Source organism: Passer domesticus, chromosome 1 (genome assembly GCF_036417665.1).
Source record: "Passer domesticus isolate bPasDom1 chromosome 1, bPasDom1.hap1, whole genome shotgun sequence".
In the NCBI taxonomy this organism is placed as follows: Eukaryota; Metazoa; Chordata; class Aves; order Passeriformes; family Passeridae; genus Passer; species Passer domesticus.
The window spans coordinates 88,581,616-88,603,706 of record NC_087474.1 but is presented as its reverse complement, the minus strand read 5'-3'; the positions used below and the strand labels follow the sequence as shown (position 1 = coordinate 88,603,706).

The 22,091-nt window shown below is 39.0% G+C and overlaps 1 protein-coding gene across 3 annotated transcripts in view; it reads right to left on the bottom strand.

The window, feature by feature from the left end:
- Positions 1 to 21,409, bottom strand: part of CTNND2 (catenin delta 2) — a 638,555-nt gene extending 617,146 nt beyond the window's left edge. For 2 of the 3 annotated variants that reach the window (XM_064428428.1, XM_064428464.1), the window contains exon 1: positions 20,943 to 21,408. In XM_064428428.1, the coding sequence (XP_064284498.1) occupies positions 20,943 to 20,979 (37 nt within the window). In that variant the 5' untranslated portion in view covers positions 20,980 to 21,408. Of the gene's footprint in view, positions 1 to 20,942 lie in introns of all 3 variants that reach the window. The other variant, XM_064428418.1, reaches the window with a different exon arrangement.
- Between the last annotated feature and the right edge of the window lie 682 nt (positions 21,410 to 22,091).

Genomic DNA, 22,091 nt, shown 5'->3' with positions numbered 1-22,091 from the left:
AATGCAGAGGTACTTGCATTTCTTTCTAAACAGAATGTCACCATTCTAAGGCTACCTCACCAAAGCAGTTTGGTTTTGAAAATTATCATAAACATTTATTACAAAAATAACCCTGCAGAATTTGACTCTGTCTTCCTGTGTTCCTCAGTCATATTTGGTGACATCATGCACCTATGAAGAAGTTCCCTTCTGTAGCTTAGCAAACAACTGCAGTCGAGACAAAATCAACTCCATCTTCTGCACATTCTGTTACCAGTTAACACTTTTTTAGTTTGCTTTCTAAAAAACCCACATTCATTATGCATAAAGTCAATTAGCCAAAATTTGGAACAGACATTTATGACCCTTACTATTCTAAGACAAAGTTCAAACCAAACAGACAGATAAACTAAAGACCAAGACAGAGAATTATCAATTGCCTACATCCAGTATGTTTTACTGTATATTAACAAGGATCCTATTGAAGCCAAAATCTCCCCTGTGCTTTTGAGAAGTATATAGAAGTAAAAACCTAAAAACACCAAGAAAATGCAATCAAATGCTATGATTTGCCTTCTGGTGCTAGTTTTGTGGAATATTTCAATAGAGAGATGGAAACCCGATAGTTCATGAACTTCAGATTGTGAAAGAAGTAGGTCCTTAGAACTGCACATGAGATTTTGTTCATGGTTTTAAATTTGTATGGTTCCACCATCATGAAATGAAAACACATTAAACCAAGGTTTACTCTACCTATAAATGTATGGTTCTCTTGGAATCATCCCAGAACCAACGGTAATAGAAGCAATAAATATCAAAATTTTAAGCAGTAATATTACCTTTGGTGATTTAAGTAGAAATAAATGACCCTTAAGTGTTCTTTCAAAAGGAGGGATGGAGTATGCAACCAGCAAACTGAACTAGTGAGCAACTGAGAACAATTTAAAGAATAGCTTCTGAAGTGCATGAGCTCAGTAATGAATTCAGTTGTGAGGTCAGAATATACTATCATTTGATATCCACAACAGAATAGTTTACATATCAGACTATTTATGTATTTTAAAAATATATATAGCATTCAAGAAATATATCCAGAAAATTGTGATTTGATGTAGTTCATTTCCATGATGAACTACAAGAAGTATTGTAAGTCTAAATCCATTTCTAAAATCAATTTGTTCATATTAGCCACCAACTCCAAATCTCATTGTTTTATTTGCTACAAAATCAAAAAGCCATCCAACAGAAACCACTTTCCCGGGAGGTATTAACAGTCTGCAATAATTTGATTCATCTGGTAAAGGAAAACAGCTTGAGCTTATTTATCATCTTCTGCAGGTGTGCTTTCTAGATCATGATTCACTTCAGAAAGACCCTGTCAATACACCTGCAAGAGTGTCTCAGCTGACTGCACTGAAGGGCGAGAATCTTTAAACTTTTGCTGTTGTGTGGGTTTTGGGGTTTTTTTTAGATTGTTCAACTAATCTTTAATCTAATAAACAGTATGTGATTTTGTCTGGGGCAGACTCATCACTCCTTTTTTCTTAATCTCCAAGTTTTGCTCTTCCCTAGAAATGACATCAGATTTTCCTGCACTTGCATGATTAGCTTCATAAAAAATCCTTTTCGTTAAAACCAATTGATTTTGTCAATTGTGCCCATTAGCCTTGCCATTCTAACAAGTCAATATTTTACTGGGACAATCTTTATTTTTAGATAGTCTTTTCATCATGTTTTTTCAGCACCCTATTGAAAGTGAGCGTATCCAGTCAAGAATATATGCTACCCTTTTTTTTAAGAGAAGTTTTTTCAGGCTCCTAAGTCTGCAGTGTTCCTAAGGTCCTCTTTAGGAAGGTCATGTAATTGATTTACTTGCAGCACAATTTCTGTGGACTAAATATTGATTTTGATCAAGAACTGTAAATGTTGTTAATACATGCAAATTATTAAATTCCTTTGGAGATTTTATAATTTGGGGCAAATCCCACTGGTTTCACTCGTGTAAAGAGTTCCACTGATGTCAACAGAATTTTGAGAGCAATTATGAACAAGACTTGATTATGTTGACCAAAATACAAAGATCTTCTGTACCTTAAAAAGTGGGAGCAATGGTCCTAGGTCATATACAAATCCTCTAAATAATCATATCGTACAGCAGAAGCTTCCAAATCCCTACAAAACTATTGAGAACATTCTTCCCCAACTTTTAATTTGTGCTGATGGTTGAAAATTTGATATAGCACTTTATGTTTAAAGGCACATCATTACTGTCTATAATCTCTACAACTGTTGAGGTGTGTGCAAGGCTGCCATTGAGAAGAATTCACAGCAATATTTCAACCTAAAATACGTGAGCACACCCAGGTATTTTTGGCACACCTACACAGAGAGAGATAGGAAACAAAGCGTATGTCATGTCTCTTACAAGGTGCAGCAGGAGCAATTACAAGCCAATTGCTTCTGATAGTGTCCTCGTCGCCCCTAGCTGCAGATGATTGGCATTGATGCAGCTTGATACATTGTTCACTTGGCAATACTTTGTCATGTACATGTTTAACTGCAAGAAAACAGGGTTTTTAGGAAAATAAAACAACTGATCTAGTTATTCTTAAATTGTAGCTACATGACAAGAAGTCAATTAGAAGTTACCACTAAGAGAATCTGTTCCTGGAGCTTCCACTCTGCACCAATCTCCGCTACTGAACTCTTCCACTTCCTCCCTGTTCAGTTTTGGAGTGAGGGAGAGGTTAGGTTGGTTTTGGTTTTGTTTTGCTTCCCTTTAAAATGCAGTGGACTTTAATGCTAGCTGGACCTTTTTAAAACCTGGCAATGGTGAAGGGCAAGTTTAAGAGTTACAAAGGAATGGGAAAATCTACAGTTTGTAGACATCTAGAGCCTGCTGGTACAAGAAGCCTTGGTCAAATAAACAGTATTTATCTTAGTGTATGCACTGTGTGACATTGGAAACATGATGAATTATTTCCATTTGGAGAGATTATAAACAAAGATTAACCAAGTTTTTCTAAAAAAAGAATTCCAATGCCAGTCCTGTCAATCATACAGTTAGTGCCTAGTATTAAGAAAAAAAAAGCCTACAAAAAAGATTATTATCACAGAGTAGAAAGGCTTTGGAATCAAATTTAAAGGAACAGGGATTTTAAAGGTACTTGAATTACTGGGAGCAGGAAGAGCTTTCAGGGCCTGATCTGTGACCTGCACTTCTCCACTTCTGACATTAGTCATGCAGGACCCAACCGCTTCTTTAACCAAAACCAGTTTTTGGCACCCTCTAGAGGTTTTGCTCCCACAAAGAAACAATTCAGAAGATAGATACTTATAACAAAATTTAGAAGAGCTTACAACCCAGAACCCAAGCCTTGAACCAGTAAAGCTTTCTACATAAAGGTTTATGCAAGAATGCAAAGTTAATACATCAGAAAATCAGTTCTGGTTTCATTCTTTGTGATCAGATTGTTCAACTCAGTCTAGCAGCCCATGACTTTTGTATTTGTAAGAACAACCAGAAAAACAGACGACAATTAATTCTCCCCTGTTAAAACATAGGGAATCACCAAATAACTGTGTCTTTATAAAAAATAATGTTTCACTTAGTTTACGAGAAAATTAACCAACCTGGAAGACAGCTAGCAAAATAACAAGTCACCCATCTATGCAGCACTGTAAAATAATATTCCAAACCGCTACTGTCATGTGGATATATTTTTATAAAGTGGAAGTTAAATTTTGTTCATGTTCTCCAAATAAAAGCAGAATTAATAATCCATTTTTCCAGACACCTTCCCACAAAATCCTGTACATACAAAATATGAAGGGAAAAGAGCTTTCTATTGCAAAACTGCCTTCTGACTTTTGGACCAAATTAGTGTTAGGATGCTATTTTTTATACTATATAACTAGCTCTTCAGATATCAGTAGACCATGCTCTTCAGGTCCAACACAAATATTATCAGGAATAAAGCATTAATTTTCTGCTATCATCACTTTATATCTAAAAATAAAGGGTATTTCAAGCAGATTTATACAACTTCCTAAAACAAAGCAGAACGCATTTGCTCATTTTAGATGCTTCATTATGAAAGAAAAAATCCCAACAAAACATTCTGCAATCTGAATATTGAAGAAGCATTTGTCATCATCAATTATATCACAGAAATTCTGACTGTGAAGTGTTTATTTTTAGAATTGTTTGAAATTGCAAGGCATTAATCCAGAGCTTCCTAACCACTGGTCTTTCACTGCAAACATCTCACCTTGATTTTCTTAAGAAAGCAAATTTTAAAAATCCCAGAACGCACAGATTAGGGAATCCAGGGTATCGCAGGAGTAAAAGAAAAAAGAAGGACTGCTATATACTTGGCCCAGTTCTTTTCAACATAATGAAAAGCATCTGGACACAGGACTCAAAAGAATACTAAATTAGCTTGCTGATGACACTAAATGGCAAGGAGATCTTGACTCCCTTGGTGACAGAGAAGCCCTGCAGAGAGATTTAGGATGGATATCAGGAGAAAGTTTTTCACCCAGATATTGGTTGGGCACTGGAAAAGGCTTCCCAGGGAAGTGGTCCCAGTCTGAGTTCAAGAAGCACAAGGGAAATACTCTCAGGAAAACAGTGTGATTCTTGTGGTGTCCTGCACAGGGCCAGGAGTTGAATTCTATGATCCTGACAGGTTCCTTCCAATGTAGCATATGCATTTTCTATGATTCTATACATATAATTCTCCAGTTCCAGTATCAGACTAATTTGAGACATACTCATGACTTTATTTGAATTAGACTGCCATATCAGTGACTGGTGAAATTAAATGAAGACCAATTGTTAACAAAAATCATACAGCATCTGCTTCAGAGAAAACTGTAATGAGACTCTTGAAACATCCTGATGATGGCTCCTAAGGGACGCAGCTCTAGCTATTGTGAATTCTGAATTTCAGGAGACTAGCTCTTGAATGTAGAAAAGGCAGTCTCAGACAAGGCTCAATGGTTCTGCACAGGCACACTCACTGCAGTCTTTTGGGCTCTGCTGGAAATCATGCAAAGCTCCTTTACATCCTGAAATATCTAAGTCTTCAGGCAGCATTGGAGTATTTCCTTTCCATCTGCCTGTCAACAAACAAGCCATGGTAATTAATGCAAGAGATATCCTTGGGATTTCCACCACATTCAGTGAACAATCTGAAAACCACACAGATTCCCACTTGCAGAGAAACGAGTTGTCTACTCTGTTAAAAGCAAGCATCAATGGAAACACATCAGGCCCACACCCAAAATTCTTCTAAGGTCCTAAAAAGCTTCCATTCCTGATTTAAAGCCTTGTTCTTCGATCAATATTAAATAACAGTTGAATTGATACTCCAGTCCATTAATATCTGAATTTCTTTGAGACAGTGGAGATGTCAACGCTTAAGTCAAAGAACGTGAATTATGAAATACAGCAGAACTGTGCACAGTTGTCCAGACATGGCTTCATCAGTAATGCATAGAATGAAAAAGTCACTTCCCTCCGAAGCCCAGGAAGTTGTTGGGTCTTTTCTGCCATGAGAGCACACTGCTGCCATCCACCAGGAACTTTCAGATCCTTCTCTGCAAAGCTGCTTTCTAGCCAGCCAGCCCCAGCACTATAGCTGGCACAAGAGGTTATTCCAACCCAGGAGCAAAATTTGGCATTTTGGCTTCACTGAACTTCACAAGATTTCCTTCTTCTCCAACCTGGTAACATGTTTCGAACAGCAGCACAATCCTCTGGTGTATCATCCAGACACACCATCTTAAAAATCTGGTATATCCTCTGAGTTTTCTATCAGCTGCTGAGTGCAGCTCAGTGTCCCATCACTGAGATCAGGAACAAAGATGTTCAACAATGCAGGACACAACAGAAACCTTTGGTGCATACTGTTAGTGCCTGGCCTCCAGCTGGATGTCATGTTGCTGACAACAATCCTTAGACCCAGCAGATCTGGCAGTTTTCATCCCATGTCAGTGTTCATTTATTTCTTCCTTCCATACTTTTAAAGATTGAGTATGAAAATATTATGGAATACTGTCAAAAATCTCCCATAAAGTCAAAATAAATTACAATTGTTGCTCTTCCTTCATCCCCCCATGGTCATCATATCTCACCATAGAAGGCCATCAGGCTGGCAAAGTTTGTCTTCTCCTTCATAAATCAATTACGACTACTCCCAATCACCTTCTTGTCCTTCATATGTTTGGAAAGTGTTTCCGGGAGGATTTTCTCCATCACCTTCCCAAGGACAGAGGTAAGGCTGACTTGACTGTAGTTCTCCAGATCATCCTCTCAACAGCAGGGATGATGTCTGCTTTCCTCCAGTCCTCAGGAAACTCCCATGATAACCATGACCTTTCAAAGATAATTATTAGAGATTTTAAATCTCATATAATTATAATTTTTAAAGTAGATGATGGGCAGATGCCATGATAAAGAGGATTGGAATAAACTCCTCCATTCTTCAGTGAGCAAATATGGCAGAAATGCATGAGAAAGAGAGAGATATCACTTTCTGTTGCTGGAGGAAACTATTGTCTAGAAGATAATTCTGAAGCCCAAATCAGCTGTTTATTAGCATTTGATCAGATATGTTCTTGCATCTGTAACAGAGTCCACATCAGAATAAAAGGAAAAGCACTACCTGAAACATCCTGAGACAGTTTGATAATCACAGACCAATAATGAGATGCTGAAGAATTTCATGTTACCACAGACATGATGAGTGAGCCCAGGTTTTCTGCACTAACAGCAGCCAGTGCCCTAAGTCAGGAAAAGCAGAATCCAAAACAAGCTAGCTAGTAGCCGAAAACACAGGAAATAAAGCCTAGAGCAAAGCTTATGAGAGAAGATTAAGTAATGTCATGGAAAGATGCTCAACTGTGGAACAGTCTATTGGAAGTAGAAAAAAAAAAAAAAAAGGAAGATCTGTGGTCTAACCATTCTCTGAGTAGACAAAAAACACCTATGTCCTGAAGAAAGGAGGCAATGTACTACATTCAGACACACGGCTAAAAAAACTTATGTCCTAGAAAATATGGGGTTTAACCTGAACTTTCTCTTTAGATTATATCTGTAGGAAACACCACTGTCATTCGTGCTGTAGCTACCCTTTTGAGGTGTAAGTGGTTTGTTAACTGCACAAGCCTTGTTGATTGTAATCTGACAACCTAGAGGAACAATGAATAAGAAAAACAAAGACATGCTTTGAGCAGCTCTGAAAATAGAAATGTATAAAACCATAAGGAGTAATTGCTTTATGTACATGCTTTTAGGATAGTGATATTTAGAATAATTAGAAGGCAGATGTTCTAAAATTCACTGTGAATTTCAATAGACCATGCTATCAAGGCTGACTACAAGTATATAAATGGATCAGAGTTGAGTAAATTAGATTTCTTCAGTAAATTAAATTAATTTTGCTCAGCAAACCTTCTTTAATTATTACTTTGACTGAAAGAGCAGCAGCTACAAAAGCTACAACCAAAGTTTCATGGAATTTGTTAGATTTAACACATTTTCTTTTTTCAAATTAATACTGCATTAATTATGGTTTTGAGAATGTATTATATTGCTACCTGCAAATTATTCCAGAACAATAAACACAATCTACAGTATGTCCAAAAATATTATATATTCTTGCCATCAAAATCATTACCTATATTTGTTGAGATATTTTACTTTATTTAAAACTCATGAAGTGATAAAAGCAACTTTTACCGAATAAACCAACTACAAAGAAAAATCTATGGTTACCTTCTGATCCACTGAGCCAAAGCCTAGGGTGCTCAGCCACCTTAGTCCCTTCCACTTCTCTTTCCTTCTTGTTTCTTTTGTATTTTGTTTGCTTATTTCTCCTTACAAAATGAACACCAAGAAATACTATGTCAGAAAAGACACTTGCGAGAAACCATCTTAAACGCACTGAGGTATTTTCAGACAAATATTAGAGTAGTATTAATTTTGTGGAAGTGAAAAAAAAATGCTGAAAGATTGTTTCAGCTAAATAACTAGCATAGGTAAGCCCTTGAGTATTTGAACAATCTCTAATTACTCCAACACCATCTTGACCCTTATTAAAAGAAGAAAACCTACAGATGTAGGGAATTCAAGCATTTGTTTCTCATCTTCCTGCTCTGAAATGGCTTCTTTTTGCTTGAAACATCAAAGGACTGAAAAGACTACTATTGGTACCACAACAAGGCTTGAGCAGAAGTTATCTGTCCACTCTTCTCTTAGTACATAATGAAACAATAGCAACCTTTGCCTATAAATGAGTATAATGCCATTCCTTACACACTCTATGATAATACAGTAGAAGTAACAGTATAGTAAGGGACCAGCATCAGGGTATTTGCTGATGCTTTCTAGGGCTTCATTATTCTTGCCAACGCAAGTTCTAGTTTTGTTCTTTAAAATTCTCACAGAGAAGAGATCTAGTACAGCTTACTTATCCACCCCCCACCCCGCCCCCAGCCCCTGCCTTGTTTACACCCCTCCAAATTACTGTCTTTTTCACTTATTTTCATTTTCTTAAAGATGCAGAAAAAGCTCACTAATGAAATTTTCTGTTTTGGAAAAAAAAAGCCTCTTACATCACATAAAATATGTTGTTACTTGTTTTGGAAAAAAACAGCTGAAGTCAAACAAAAGAACTTTCATGCCACCCATGCACTGAGAGCAGTGTAGCAAGAGCTTTTTGCTTAAGCAACATGGAAAGGGCTACATGCTCTAGGAGACAGAGTACATAAGCAACCAAGATCCTATTTTCATGCTTGCTTCTGACCTATTTTCAGCCTCTCTTGACTTGTTTTCCCTTCAGCAGTCTCATTAGATAGGTTTTTGAACTTTTCAGCACAAGGACCATCTGTGAGTATGTTTTGGACAGCACAGGTTCAACGGGGCTGTGATCTAAGGATGGTTGTCAAAACACTGATGTAATACAAAATAAAGAGCCACCACTATGTTTGATTGCCTAGATGAGTCCAGTCTGTTCCTCCATCTGCATTCTTGCATATGGTCTCTCATACATGGGGCAGTTAATGAAGCTGCAGCACGCAATTTTCTACGCGCGCCCCGGGAGGGGATTGGTCACACACCCCCCTGCAGAGGGAGAGAGTGCTGGGGCACGGTCCAGCCTATGGCTCTGTTTGTTACTGTGAAGAGTCACAGATAGACTCATTAATGCTGAGCTCACTCTGTATTTCAGTGTGGGAAACACTGGGGTATTTACAGCTAGCTTCAAGGCCTTGTTCTAATGCGGTTCTAAGATCCAGCTCCACAATAAAATCAGCCAACTGAAATTCAGTATCAATATGAAGCAAATACATTTCCACTCAAACACTGACAAGTTTGATTTCCTGTAGGCAGATTAGTAAGAAAGTTTGAAACAACAGCTGCAAACAGGAATACCGAAGGAGCCTCTTGGGGCTTCCACTGTGAGCTAGCCTGCATCTAGAATTAACAGTTTCGGGCCCTTCACAACATCTAGAATTAAGAGCTTTGGGCCCTTCACATTATCTTTTTGGACCCTAAAATTATTTCAGGGATAAAGTAGTATCATAAACTGCAGAGCTTATCAAAATAGTAAAAAAAAATAAAAGGTAAGAACAGAATTCACAAGGCCACAGCAATTCCATTATATTCTATTTAACCCATTAATGAGTGTTTAAAGACAACCAAATAAAAATTCTGTTCAAAAGAAGGAAGCCTGCCTGGCAGAAATAAATAATAAAGAGATAGAAAGTATTGCTTTATATGCCTGTTACACTTTGGGTAATATTTGAATGTCATATGTAGGTACTATTAAAAGCTCTGCATACATCTTCAAACTTCAGAAGTTTTGGATGTATAAATGCTCAGACTTTAAACTGCAAGTTCCTTTTATTCTTCTCTTCTACACATGTATGAAAAATGTGAAGATTAAAACATCAGAAACATTGAACAATGTTCTATAAATTCATTCAGCGAGGTAAGTCACCTTTTTGAAGGAGTTTCAGAAGGATTCATCTGCAAAAAAAGGAAAAAGCTTTGTGCTGGCCTTCCTTTCTTCAACTGTTCCTGTGAAATGCAGATGTATAGCTGTGCCTCTGAAATACACTTTGTATCTAAAAACTGGTATTGTGAAATCAATCACAAGTCTCTAACCCTTTCCTTTCACAGTCTATGGACAGAAGTGCAAGCTTTGGATACTGATAACACAATCAGACATAGCCACTCTTCTCCATGCTTCTTGAATGCACATATAGTTATTTGTGGGTTACTGCTGTTCAAATAAAAGTTTTAAAATAAAAATGAGGGAGAATTTGTACTACATAAATTTCCCATCATGTTGTTAGGAAGTGTGGTAGCCACTGGAAACTCAGATTAGAGGAAGTTCTTTACTGTTTTTTAAGCAAAAATGTTTGTTTTCTTACAGTGAAAAAAAAATACAGTAGTTCATAATAGTTATTGTACAACCAACTTAAGTAGATGGTACAAGAGAGACAGGCATCCATGATGGTCTGTATCAAGGTGCAGGAACATACTTAAAGGTAGAAAAGCCTACATAGAAGTGGTACAAGTTTTCAGTTCCCATTTGGACAAAAATCAGCCTTAGCAGTAAGCGGTAGTGACAGCACCTCAGCTTGCCTGTAAAATTCATTGAGAACCTTCCATGTTGGAATGATATGACTTGAGATGTGTTTTGGGCCAGCTAATGGAAGCAGTATCACTGCAATAAATCTTCTGCTGTTTCCATGGAGTTTGAAGATGGCTAAAATAATTTTATTTCTGCATCCTATTCCCTTAAATGTGCAACTTACGTGAGAAACTCGTAATTCAGGATACTAGGTTTTAGACACAACATTTATTTCTGAAGCACAGCTAAACATCAACTTTTGAAAACTGCGTCACTTTTCCATTTATCCCATTCCTCCTGGTCAACTAGTATTTTTAATACCCACCACTCATTCTCTTTTGTTTAGCAAAAACATTAATGCATTGCATAGTATACAAATTAGACACTCCTAAACAAAACCATATGACAAAAAAAAATCCCTTATTTTTGGCCATCTGCCAATACTATTTAGTTATTAAACCCAAAGTGGAACCAAAATACCACATTTAAGTAAAGATTTATTAGAAAAGTGTTTGAAAAACATGGATAGTTGAACGTTATTATGAGAATATTAAGCCCTTCAAAAATCAGGAGTCCTTGCTTCTTCATTACAGTATTTTACTGGAGGCATGCTAAATACCTTATGAAAAAGTGAATTTAAAAACAGCAGAAGGGGAAGAATAAATTGCTCTATTCCCAAGAATGTGTATTTCCATAAACTCAGTCACTTGTTTTAGGAGATCTGTACAACTTCCTAGAGAGCAATTCCATTTGATGACTAGCATACTAAACTATCAGGTAAACAAACCTTATACTCCCAGAACTATACTGTTCTACAGGTCAGGAAGAATCTTTCAGTAAGATAAGTTAGCTAAACCAGCTTATATTGTGATCTTTTCTTCTCTTTCCCATTTCTCCACCATTTTTATCGCCAGCCGTAACTCATATATTGACCAAATAATACAAAAACAATTAACTGCTACTGAATTTACTTATCCTGCTATTTTATGATAACAGTATAATAACTGCAATTTTCTTTAAAAAAACAAACAACAAAAAAACAAAAAAACCCAACAGAAACCTCCACCAAACAAAAAAAAAAAAAAAGCTCAACCAAAAAACCAACCAACCAAAAAACCAAACCAAACACCACAAAACAAAAGCCACTCAAAAAGCTCACCCCAACTGTTTCACGACAAACATTATCTTGTGGAATTACTAAAGAGTCAAGTGAAAGAAGGCGGATTAAATAGAAAAAAATATTTTTACTAAGGGACATCTAGTAAAACACAGGGGAGGGGTCCTATGGAATCAGTTGGATTTCTATTGCCAAATTCAACAAGAGTACACCTGGGTTTTGCCTGAGGGAGATGACATTACATTACTTTTGAGATTAATATGCAAGTTATGTAATGTGCATGCAAGAGAGGAATTTTTACATTTGACAGAGGTGCAACTAATTCCATATGTGTTTAATGCACAAAAATAGAATATATGCATGCATGCATTTCTTAAACATGTTCAAACTCTATTCTGCTTATTTGTGCAAGGTGTTCTGTTAGAACTGCTGCACTTTAGTAAATAAAACACTCCCAAAAATGTATTTCTAAAACTATTTGCTAGAAATCATCATACTGGATTAACTACCTGTTGTAAGAGATTGAATTAGCATCTTTCTTCTTCATTGACAACATGACAACACAGCAGTTATGCCTTCCAGCCTGCCTCCCTGTCTCCATATTCCCATCCAGCCTTTTTTTGGTCTGCTATAAGCAGTATCTCAGATCTCCTTATTTGCTTTGGACACTATGTGCAGTAAAAACAAACAAAAAAAAACCCAAATGAAAGCAAAATGAAACAAACCTCAAAATGTAAAAGCAATTTATATTGCAGACTCTTTGGCTCCTTGACAAACATCATTGCTCCAAGTCTGTTCTGTCAATAGATCACCAACAATCTGTCATTTGGGGACCTGAAATATTTCCATCACCACTGATCAAAAGCCAAGTAGTTCCTCCCTGGATATTTTTAGAGGGAAGACAGTCTCAGGGAGAGCAATCCATCAGCAATGTCAGCCTGAGGACTCCGGTGGGCAGAACACAGCTGTGAAGGAAAACCTGCTCCCCCTCACTGGCCAGGCTCCCCTCTGAGTAACTAGATATAGGGAATTCACACACAAACAGGAAAATCAAGTCTTTGAAGTGGCTTTGTTCAGCCAGCTTTCCAATGAAATGACACCAGCATGTCCAGGAGTCAGAAATGCCAGGTCTCAAAAATCCAAGATCCCAAAATCCTAAGAGCAGGTCAAGTTTATGTTGCACTTAACTGTCCCTGTCAGGTATAGCATATTCCTCATATACCAGTGTTGCACTTGCTCACACACAAAAAAATTTAAAAAAATTAAGTACATAAATTTTATTCTAGAAATCAAACTAAATTACTTTATATATCTCTGTAAAATTTTATCCACTCTAAGCTAAATTGAAGGCATTAAACATGATCAAAATCTGGAAATTTTTTTTAGCATACAAAACCAGATGTCTCCTCTGCTGATTTCAATTACTGCTTTTCTAATACACATGAAATATAAGAAATATTTATTACTCACTACAAAAAAATCACATCTCTTACTGACTGGAGAAAAACCTACAACAAAACAAAACAAAACAAAAAAATAGAACAGCAAGACCTATACATGCACTGTATCTCCAAGACTTAGGGATAGAAAAGTAAGAATTAATAAACAGATTACTCTTGGTTACTTTTATGTATAAGGTATTTATAGAGATGGAACATGTAAGCCAACTAATCAAAACTCAACCTCGAGAAAAGCAAAAAAAAATGTAAAGGTTACATTTTACACCATAGCTTTCCACTTCATCCACATACAGTACTTGCTGAACAGATCTATGCTACATAAGATACATGGAATGTAAGGAAATGTTTCTTCCTTTCTGAAATTAGGCATATTAGCCATCCTTTGGGTGCTCATTATGAGAGTCTGCATTGAGAATTAAGTGCAGAGGATCCCAGTGGAAACACTCAGGGGCTAACGAACTTCCACAGTTTGACCAGAATTGCATGCTTTGGAATTCTTTTTATTGAAAAAACTATGTAACGACAAATATTAGGAAGGCCTATGTACCTGAGAGTATTAAACAATTGCTTATCAGAATACTGCATTATGCTTCACAAATATACCATGGTTTCATGATGACAAAGATTTTTTGGTATCATGAGTCTGCTCTTAATGCCAGTTCTTAAAACTTGTGATTCTAAATTTACCCTTTGATTAGACATGCATGCTTCTAATTAAGCTCAACCTGTCCATTCTTCTTTGAAGAGATTAAAGTCAGAGTCCCCCAAGACTCCTGAGGCTCTGTGAAATAATTTACTTGTTCTTGGTAAAGGCAATAGAAGTCAGAAGTGAAAAATAAGTGCAATAAACCGCCAAGCTTGTCAGAAACATTTTCAACCAAAAACACATACTACTGAATCTATAAAATCTGTAAGGGACTATCATCTTTATTATGGCAGAAAAAGAGGCATTGGTGTTGCCTATGTATGTGTAGTAGTTAACCCTTGAGGTCTGTGGCAGACTGCAACCCCTTTATTTTCCCCAGAATGGGCCAAACTTTATCATCTGAAAATCACACAGACATAGCTGAGAAGGATCTGGAATTAACCTGGTGAGCCATAAGCAGGACAGGACTTCCAAACCTGTTACCCAAAATCGTTCTATTGGGAAGGTTAACACAATCAAATGTCAGAAGTAAAGAAAACAGAAGCAACAGTCTTCTGTTGTTTTAATCGTAATGAAAATTTTTGGAATGCATTCTATATTTTTGACACTTATAAAGAAGAGATGTGTGGCAGCAGCTCTCTGACCACAGAGAGAAACACAACTCCCCTAGGTATCATTCTGGGAAAAGACTGTGAGAAGATCGGAGAAAAGAATGAGAAACAATTCTTAACTTGCTGCACCCAAGCAAGTTAACATAAGAACATGTGGACATGTGGAATATGTTATGGAAATTTGTTTACCAAAGGGTGGTTTCTCAATTAGCCAGCAGTGGTGGTGCCATAATTAAAGGACCAATCAAGTACACCTGTCGTGAACTAAGATATAAAAGAACAATGGGTTTCTTAATATAACAAAGAGATTAACCAGCCTTCTGTAACACATGGAGTCTATGTAAGCTATTACCTGGCTGGGGGCCCACTGCGATGATAAAGATGTACTATCACACTTCCAAGTCTTGCCCTTTGTACCATCAGATGACATACATCAGCACTGCAGTGGAAATCCACACGTAAAATCACATTATTCTTGTAACTCAGGCTTCAAAACCATTTGCAGCAAAAATTCTACAACTCATCAATTACTGTCAACCTCCTTCATTAAAACACAAACTTTTTAAAATATCCAGAACTTTTTTGTTCTAGTCACTACATTTCTAAGCACACTAGGTCAGACAAGGTTAGGCACTGAACTGAAGGTTAGGTTACCATCATGTGGTGATCAAGGATACAGGAGTTTTATCAGAAGCACTCAGAAAGTATCAAATATGACTAATCATTTTGTTAAAATTTTTCAAAATGCTCACAGACTAACCTACATTTTGATTTGAAAGAATTCACTAGATGTACCACTCTGAATTTAGTACCTACATTTTTTAGCAGCCCTAACTCCAATTTTCCAGGAGATTTCAATTTGCTCAATCACACAGAATCTCACCTACTATGGCATCGCACCATGCCCAAATTAGGTGATGCCATTAGGCACGTTCAAAAGTTGTCCTGAAGTTTGGTTGGCATAAGAAATATGAGAAAGTGATGGTGTAACAAAAGTCTCCAAGTACCTGCTTATTTAAAGAACTGACTCTATAAATCCTGGCATACAAAACAGCAACAAAGTTTGTACAGGCAGGATTTACATGTTTAATCTTGAGGCATTTCCATTGCTGAAAACCTTTAAGTTGTTGTTTCCTTAGATAATCATTGCCCCACCTAGCCTTCTGCCTTCTCACTCTGCTTTAACTGAATATGAACATCCATATCTAATGTCACGACATTTTTCAAACAAAAAAAAAGAGCATGAAAAAGCTTTTGCCTTCCCATATGCAAAACAGGTAAAGCAACAGTCAACCTCCTGTCAAGAACAATTTTTTTTTTGAGCAAGTAAATTTGACTGAGGATAACAACAACTTGCTTTCAAAGAAACCTGATTATTACCCAGCCAACATGCCAGGATTTGATTCATTTATGCCATCTTCAGAAAAGTTACACTCTTTGCTCACATAAAATCTACAATGTATACATTTAAACAATGTATACATTAAAAAAAAAACAAAAACCCAAAACAAAACGAACAAAAACCACCCCAAAAAGACACCCCAAGCAGACAAACAAAAAACTACAGCCACTTATAGATCAACTAGCATATTAGAAATACACAAATTTTTTAATTCCAGCATTTAGGTATTAAGAAATGTTAAGAAAAACTAAACTGTTAAGAAAAATGAAAAAGTTCACATGTTCTGTTTATAACATCCAGTGCATGTTTTCTTGCCTTTCAGATAACCCAGCTTCAAAATTGCAGAACTCTCTTGGGAAGCAGGAATTAAAATACCTTGGAAGTCATTGTCTGGAGCCCTTAGTTACCTCTCAGACCATCCTTGCCAGTCACCCTTCCAAACTGCTTGCTGGTTCTGATGGAAAGCACATGCTTTTACAGGATGAAGATTATAACCTACAGTCATCCTAGTGGAGCTAAAAAGTACAGTAATTTTCTACCACCAGACTGAAACTTAATTATTTTCCCATAATAAGCATCTTAGTAATTTGAATGAAACTATCTAATAGAAATCTGATATAAATGAATGTGTAAGGGTTAAGTCTTATTCAGTGGGTTTTAAATAATCAAGAATCCCATCAGAATATATATTTACACTAGCTGTTTATTTTCTTTGGCTCCCTTCAAAAATTCACACTTAAAGGGATATCTTGGGTACTAAATTGAATAACACCTGACAGTATTTGAACTGGAGAATGTACCCATGACTGAAAAAAGATGTTTATGTTACATTGAGCAGGCAAATTTAAGTTACACTGTCAGTAAAAGTAATTATCTTGACCAAAAGTAAGTTGCTGTACTGTGAAGATTTTTGGGAGATGAAGAAATCAATTGTAAATTTGGCAAGGAAAAAAGAGTGGAAGACAAAAATATCAAAAACATAGGAGGGGAAAATGCAAAAATCCTCCTCTACAGAATGTTTTATATATAGCCTCTGAGTCTCAGATATTCTTTATTTTGGATGCTACAAGTCAAACTCTACATATTTGTGGCTTCTTAAAGTGGAATTAAAACAAGTGGAAAATAATAGTTCATTATATAGTAGAATTATTATGATTAACATAATAAAGCAAAGCAAAATGTAACATCAAACATGGTTATTTTATATATGAGTTTTAGAAAGTTAACACCATCTTGGCAGCTCTGAGAATACAAAATTAAAAGTTTCATTAGAAGCTTGGGGGGTTTCTTGAGGGAGTTTAGGTTGGGTGGTTTTTTGCTTTGGTGGGTTTTTTTGTTTTTTTTTTTTTTTTCAGAAGCTTCAATAGAATAGGCAGCAACCAAAAGGACAAGACAGTACATTCTGTTCCATGTTTATGTGTCTTGAAGTTATTGCTTATTATTATAATAGAATTTTGTAAAGTAGAATAGGCAGATTAAGAGCTGGTAGGATGCACTAGAAGTTACCATGCCAAGAGCAATTTAAACAAATATTAAATGCTTGCTCCCATAGATAATGAAATGTTTCTCTGTTTCGTAGTTCTAGACTAAACTGGCAGTTTATATAGGAAATAAAAAAATCTATTAACATGGCAATTGGTTTACATAGAAACAAATAGCATATTTCCTTTTCAATACTATTGAATTTAAATTTTGTCCAGCATAATGCCAGACAATCTGGTCAGGCAATCTGCTTTTACAACTCATTCACTACAAAGTTAGCACATCCCAAGGGGATAGAAGAAATTGTTTCAGTGTGTCATGCTGCATTCAGATTTCTTTCCAGGTGAGCCTAACTACCAAGGAGCCATTCAGCCAAAGAGTTGTGTGGTTCTGCAGAGTGTGAGCAGAGGACTACTTACTTGTCCTGCACAGAGACTTCCTATTCATATGAGAGAAAATACATTTCCCAACATACCCCCATTAACAAAGGCCAAAAATACAATGTTTTTCCTGGTATAATATCTTCTGTCATGACACAAATAATCTCTTCTCTAAGAGAAAATGTGATTTGGTCCTATTTGAGAGTCATTTTGTCACTTATGAAATAAATTTTCCATATTTAAAACTGCTGCCTAAGGTATGTTTTTTACTTGTATGTTATTTCTACTACTAAACTTAATATTGCACAGGTAAATAAGCATCCAAAATTCATCCTCCAATAGGCTCTTACTGAGAACTTCAAAGAGAAAAAACAATCACTATCATTTTTGTCAAACCTCAGCTGTAACTTCAAATATAAAACCCCTCATAACTTACAGGCACAATCAATGAGCATCAAAACCACAGGTCCTTATTTAAGTGCAGAGTACTGTAATAATGCATTTTCCTTATCTTGCTGATACTCCTGAAAACAGCTGCTTCTAGGATAGATACATATGCTTGAAATCCTAACATAGATATGCTGGAATTTCCACAAGTGATCAGCTCTAAAAATCATATCATACTGAACCATGAAATAGAAAATGTACCTGAAATTTAGTGCAAAATTTAACACTCATGAGTTCCGCTGATTCTGTTATCTGCTCCATTTGCATGCCAATCTACACCCCTACCTAAAAAGGCTTCTCTTAAAATGCTTAACATAAACAACTCCAGCACCACTTTTGTAGCATAAGTTGATTTTACACGTGTCTTAAGCAACAAATACTCAACACCAAACCATAGTCATTAAATTGCTACCATCCATTAGCAGAGGTAAATGATACAAATAAGAATTATGCAAAAATCTTTTTTTTAGTTGCTACTATTTCTGTTTTGTGCAATTGTCTGTTAAGAGTTCATTATGTGAGGATGAAATTATCTTGGTATTGTTATCAAAAAACCCCACAGCAAAAGTCGGAGGCTTGTGTCACTGATGAGCTATTTATTGCCTTTAACATACTAAGGCACCTGACAAACAGAACTTGAGAATTGTAGATGGAATCCTGTCCTAAAAGCATGTTTCTTCCAATCCACAAAAAGTCATGTAACTGGCATTTGGAAATAAATACTTAGCTTCCTACTAGCAGCTTTGGGGTGTATTTCCCTCAGTAGGTATACACAGCACAGCCCGCTACTCCTTTTTTTTTTTCTCCAAGCCTCTCTTATATAACAGACTGCAAAAACCATCTCTGAACAACGTGATCAAGATGTGATCTCCTCTTTTGGAACTACAACATTCAACATAATCACATTCAACCCAGTTCTGAGCTATTAATCAACTTCTTACTAATGACGATGATCGATCGCAAGTTCTCCGCTGTTTTGCAGCTGATAGTCAGTCAAGGCTCCCAAAGGATCATGTCATTCACAGACTGAATGAGACAGCTTCACCAACTCAGCTCTGAAATTAGTCTTACAAGGGTATTTGATCATTGTATAATGTTTTGCTTAAATATCACAGTCATTCCACTTGGTTTGGGTTTAGTGTTAGGGCTCTTCCTCAGATAACCTGTGTAAAGGCATCAAAAGCCCTAAAGCCACTTGAGTCTCAGAGGCCCACAAGCAGGATATACAGGAGCTTTCTCTGGAGACCTGCCCTTAACCCCTTCATGCCATATCATTTATACACTGCCAACTAACTAGGCTGTCTGAAAAAGATAAACCCAGCCTACATGAGTTACATAATCAGTTTATTTTTTAAGACAGGATGAATAGATCCTGAAGTACAGAATGATTAAAGATTTTTTTCCCTCTCTTGATTTTGCAAGAGACACAACAGACTTACATAAACTCCATATAATTCTGGGTTGTCCTCGCTCTGTCTTGAGGTACGTAAGACTTGACGTACCCTATGGAAAGGTTTGCTACAAAGCACAGCTCAGCCTGACTCACTGTTTTCACTTTACATATAGGCTACCTATAAAGACTTCGAAAATAAACCTGCAATGTGAAGTTTTTACTTTACCTTGGTATTGCCAATAAAAAGGCATACATTTTTTAAGGGGCACGGATATCAGTTACTACAGGCACTAAATTTAAGAGCTGTGTGTTCAATAAAGGAGACTATTAATTTCTAAGTATTTCTTCCAAGTTTTGGATTTTTCTTTTCTGTAAAGCATAGGGTTAATCGTGACACCCTGAATCCAAACAAAGCACACCCTAACAAAGTATAAGAAAATGTAACAGCACAAGACATTGTATTGCACTCTTCCGTGTATTCATCCTTCCAGTCCCACCAGGGGAAATTTAAGATGATTTCTAAAATTATCTCTCTAACGGGTTTTTCATTTTTCTCCAAGATCCCTGGCCAGATGAATTTGTGTATTACATGTACTGCCTGTGCCGCTGCACCTCCTTCCTCTGTGGTGACTTGATTCAGCTGAAGCTACGATTTGACCGATCGATGCAAGCACATTACACATCAGAATAAGAGTAAGGTAAGGGTAAAGGAAAGAAAAGCATCTCTTCTTTCAGCCATTAAATATAGATCAACGAAACATCACAGCGCACATCGCGGCTCCCCTCCCCACCCCCTCCGCCCGCTCCTCGAGCGCAGCATTTCGCAGACGGTGGCTTCAAAGGAAGAGCACACACCCCACACACCCCTCCGCGCACACACAGACACACAGACACGCAGCACAGACACACAGAAACACGCAGCAGCCGTCGCTCGGAGCCGCCCCAGGGCGCGGGCTCCGCGCAGGGCCGGGCGCTGCCCCCGCCCGCGGGTCCCCGGGCCCCTTCATCTTCTTTCTCCTCTTCTTCCTCCCCCTTCTCCCTGGCCCATGACTTCACCGCCGTAACGAGCACATTAGTGCAGGGCGTCGGGAGACACTGTGCCGCGGATGCCCTACATAAGCAACGACTAACGTAGCAAGAAAGGGAGGAAAGCGATGGAGGGGGAGGCCCGGGAGAAAGAGCCATGAGGAAATAACGCACTTTGTTACCTTTCGGCTGAGGGCATAAACACCGCTCCTTGCAGCCCAACCCAGCCCGGCTGCCTCGCCGAGGGGAGCAGAGCAGGACCCCGCATCAAGAAGAAATATCACGCAGGCGGGAAGGGTGTGTGGGGGGGAGGGGGACGGACCTGGCACCATTACGGTGCCTGTCGTACTCACCGATCGGCGCCGATTCAGCCTGCTTGCTCCCAAACATATACCAAAACCCAACAGCAAATCCTCAGTCCGCTAAGCGAGAATGAAGCGGGGGAGCGGGGGGGGGGGGGCGAGCGACGGCTCCGGGCTTCACCGCAAGGTCCTGACCTTGCCCAGCTGCAGCATCCTCGGCTTGCCCCCCCCCAGGGCGTGCGTGTGCGCCCGTGTGTCCCCGTGTCCGTGCGAGCGCGCCGATCCGGCTCCGAGGGGCTCGGCCGCAGGACAGCTGCCCGCTGGCTGCCGGGGCGAGGAGGGCTCGGCATCCACCGCCCCGCCGCTGGGGCGAGGCGCGGGGCCGCTGCGGCGGCGGCGGCTGGGGCAGGCTGCGCGGCGGCGCCGTAGCGCAGCGCGCCGGGCGGGCGCACCGGCCGCGGGATGTGGCCGAAGGAGGCACAGCCGCCGCCGCAGCATCTGCCGCCGCCGCGCTCCCGCCCGCCCTGCCTCCCTCCCTCCCTCCCTCCCTCCCTCCCGCCTGCCTCCGCCCCTCCCTGCCCGTCCCCTCCCCAGCAGGAGCGCGCCCGCCGCGGCCGAGCAGCCGGCGCTGGGGGGGACAGAGGGGGGCGGGCGGCCCCGCTGCCGATGAGGCGCTGCCGCCTGTGCCGGGCGGGGCTGAGGTAGGGCCGGGCCGGGTCCCCCAGCCTCGCCGCAGAGGGGGGCGTCCCCGTGTTCCCTCAGACCCCCGCGGCCGGGGGCTCTCCGATTTCCTGGGGAAAGGGAGGTAGGGAAGAGGGCGCAGGTGTTGGAGCGCACCCTGGGGCGGGGGTCCTCGGTGGGGAGCAGCCCCTCGGCAGTGACCGCCGCTCCTGCTGTCATGGGTTGGGAACTTGAGGTCGGCCAGCCAAAACGGTGACAGCAACAGGGAAGCCAGAGCTCGCACCCCGGCTCGTGTCTACCTCGGGTCTCTCTTCCCATGCTTGGGAAACCTAGGTGGAAATCCTACCGTGTTCTCAGAAGTCTTCTGGAGAGCAAATAGGGTAAGGAATATGGAAGTCATGTTTTACTCCTGCGCACGCTTAACCCTTCGTTCAGAAACTTGTGTGGAATGCAATTGCAGCACTCACCTGAAAGTTGCCACTCCACGGCTCCTTTCAACTCGCTGCTCGGAGTTTTGGA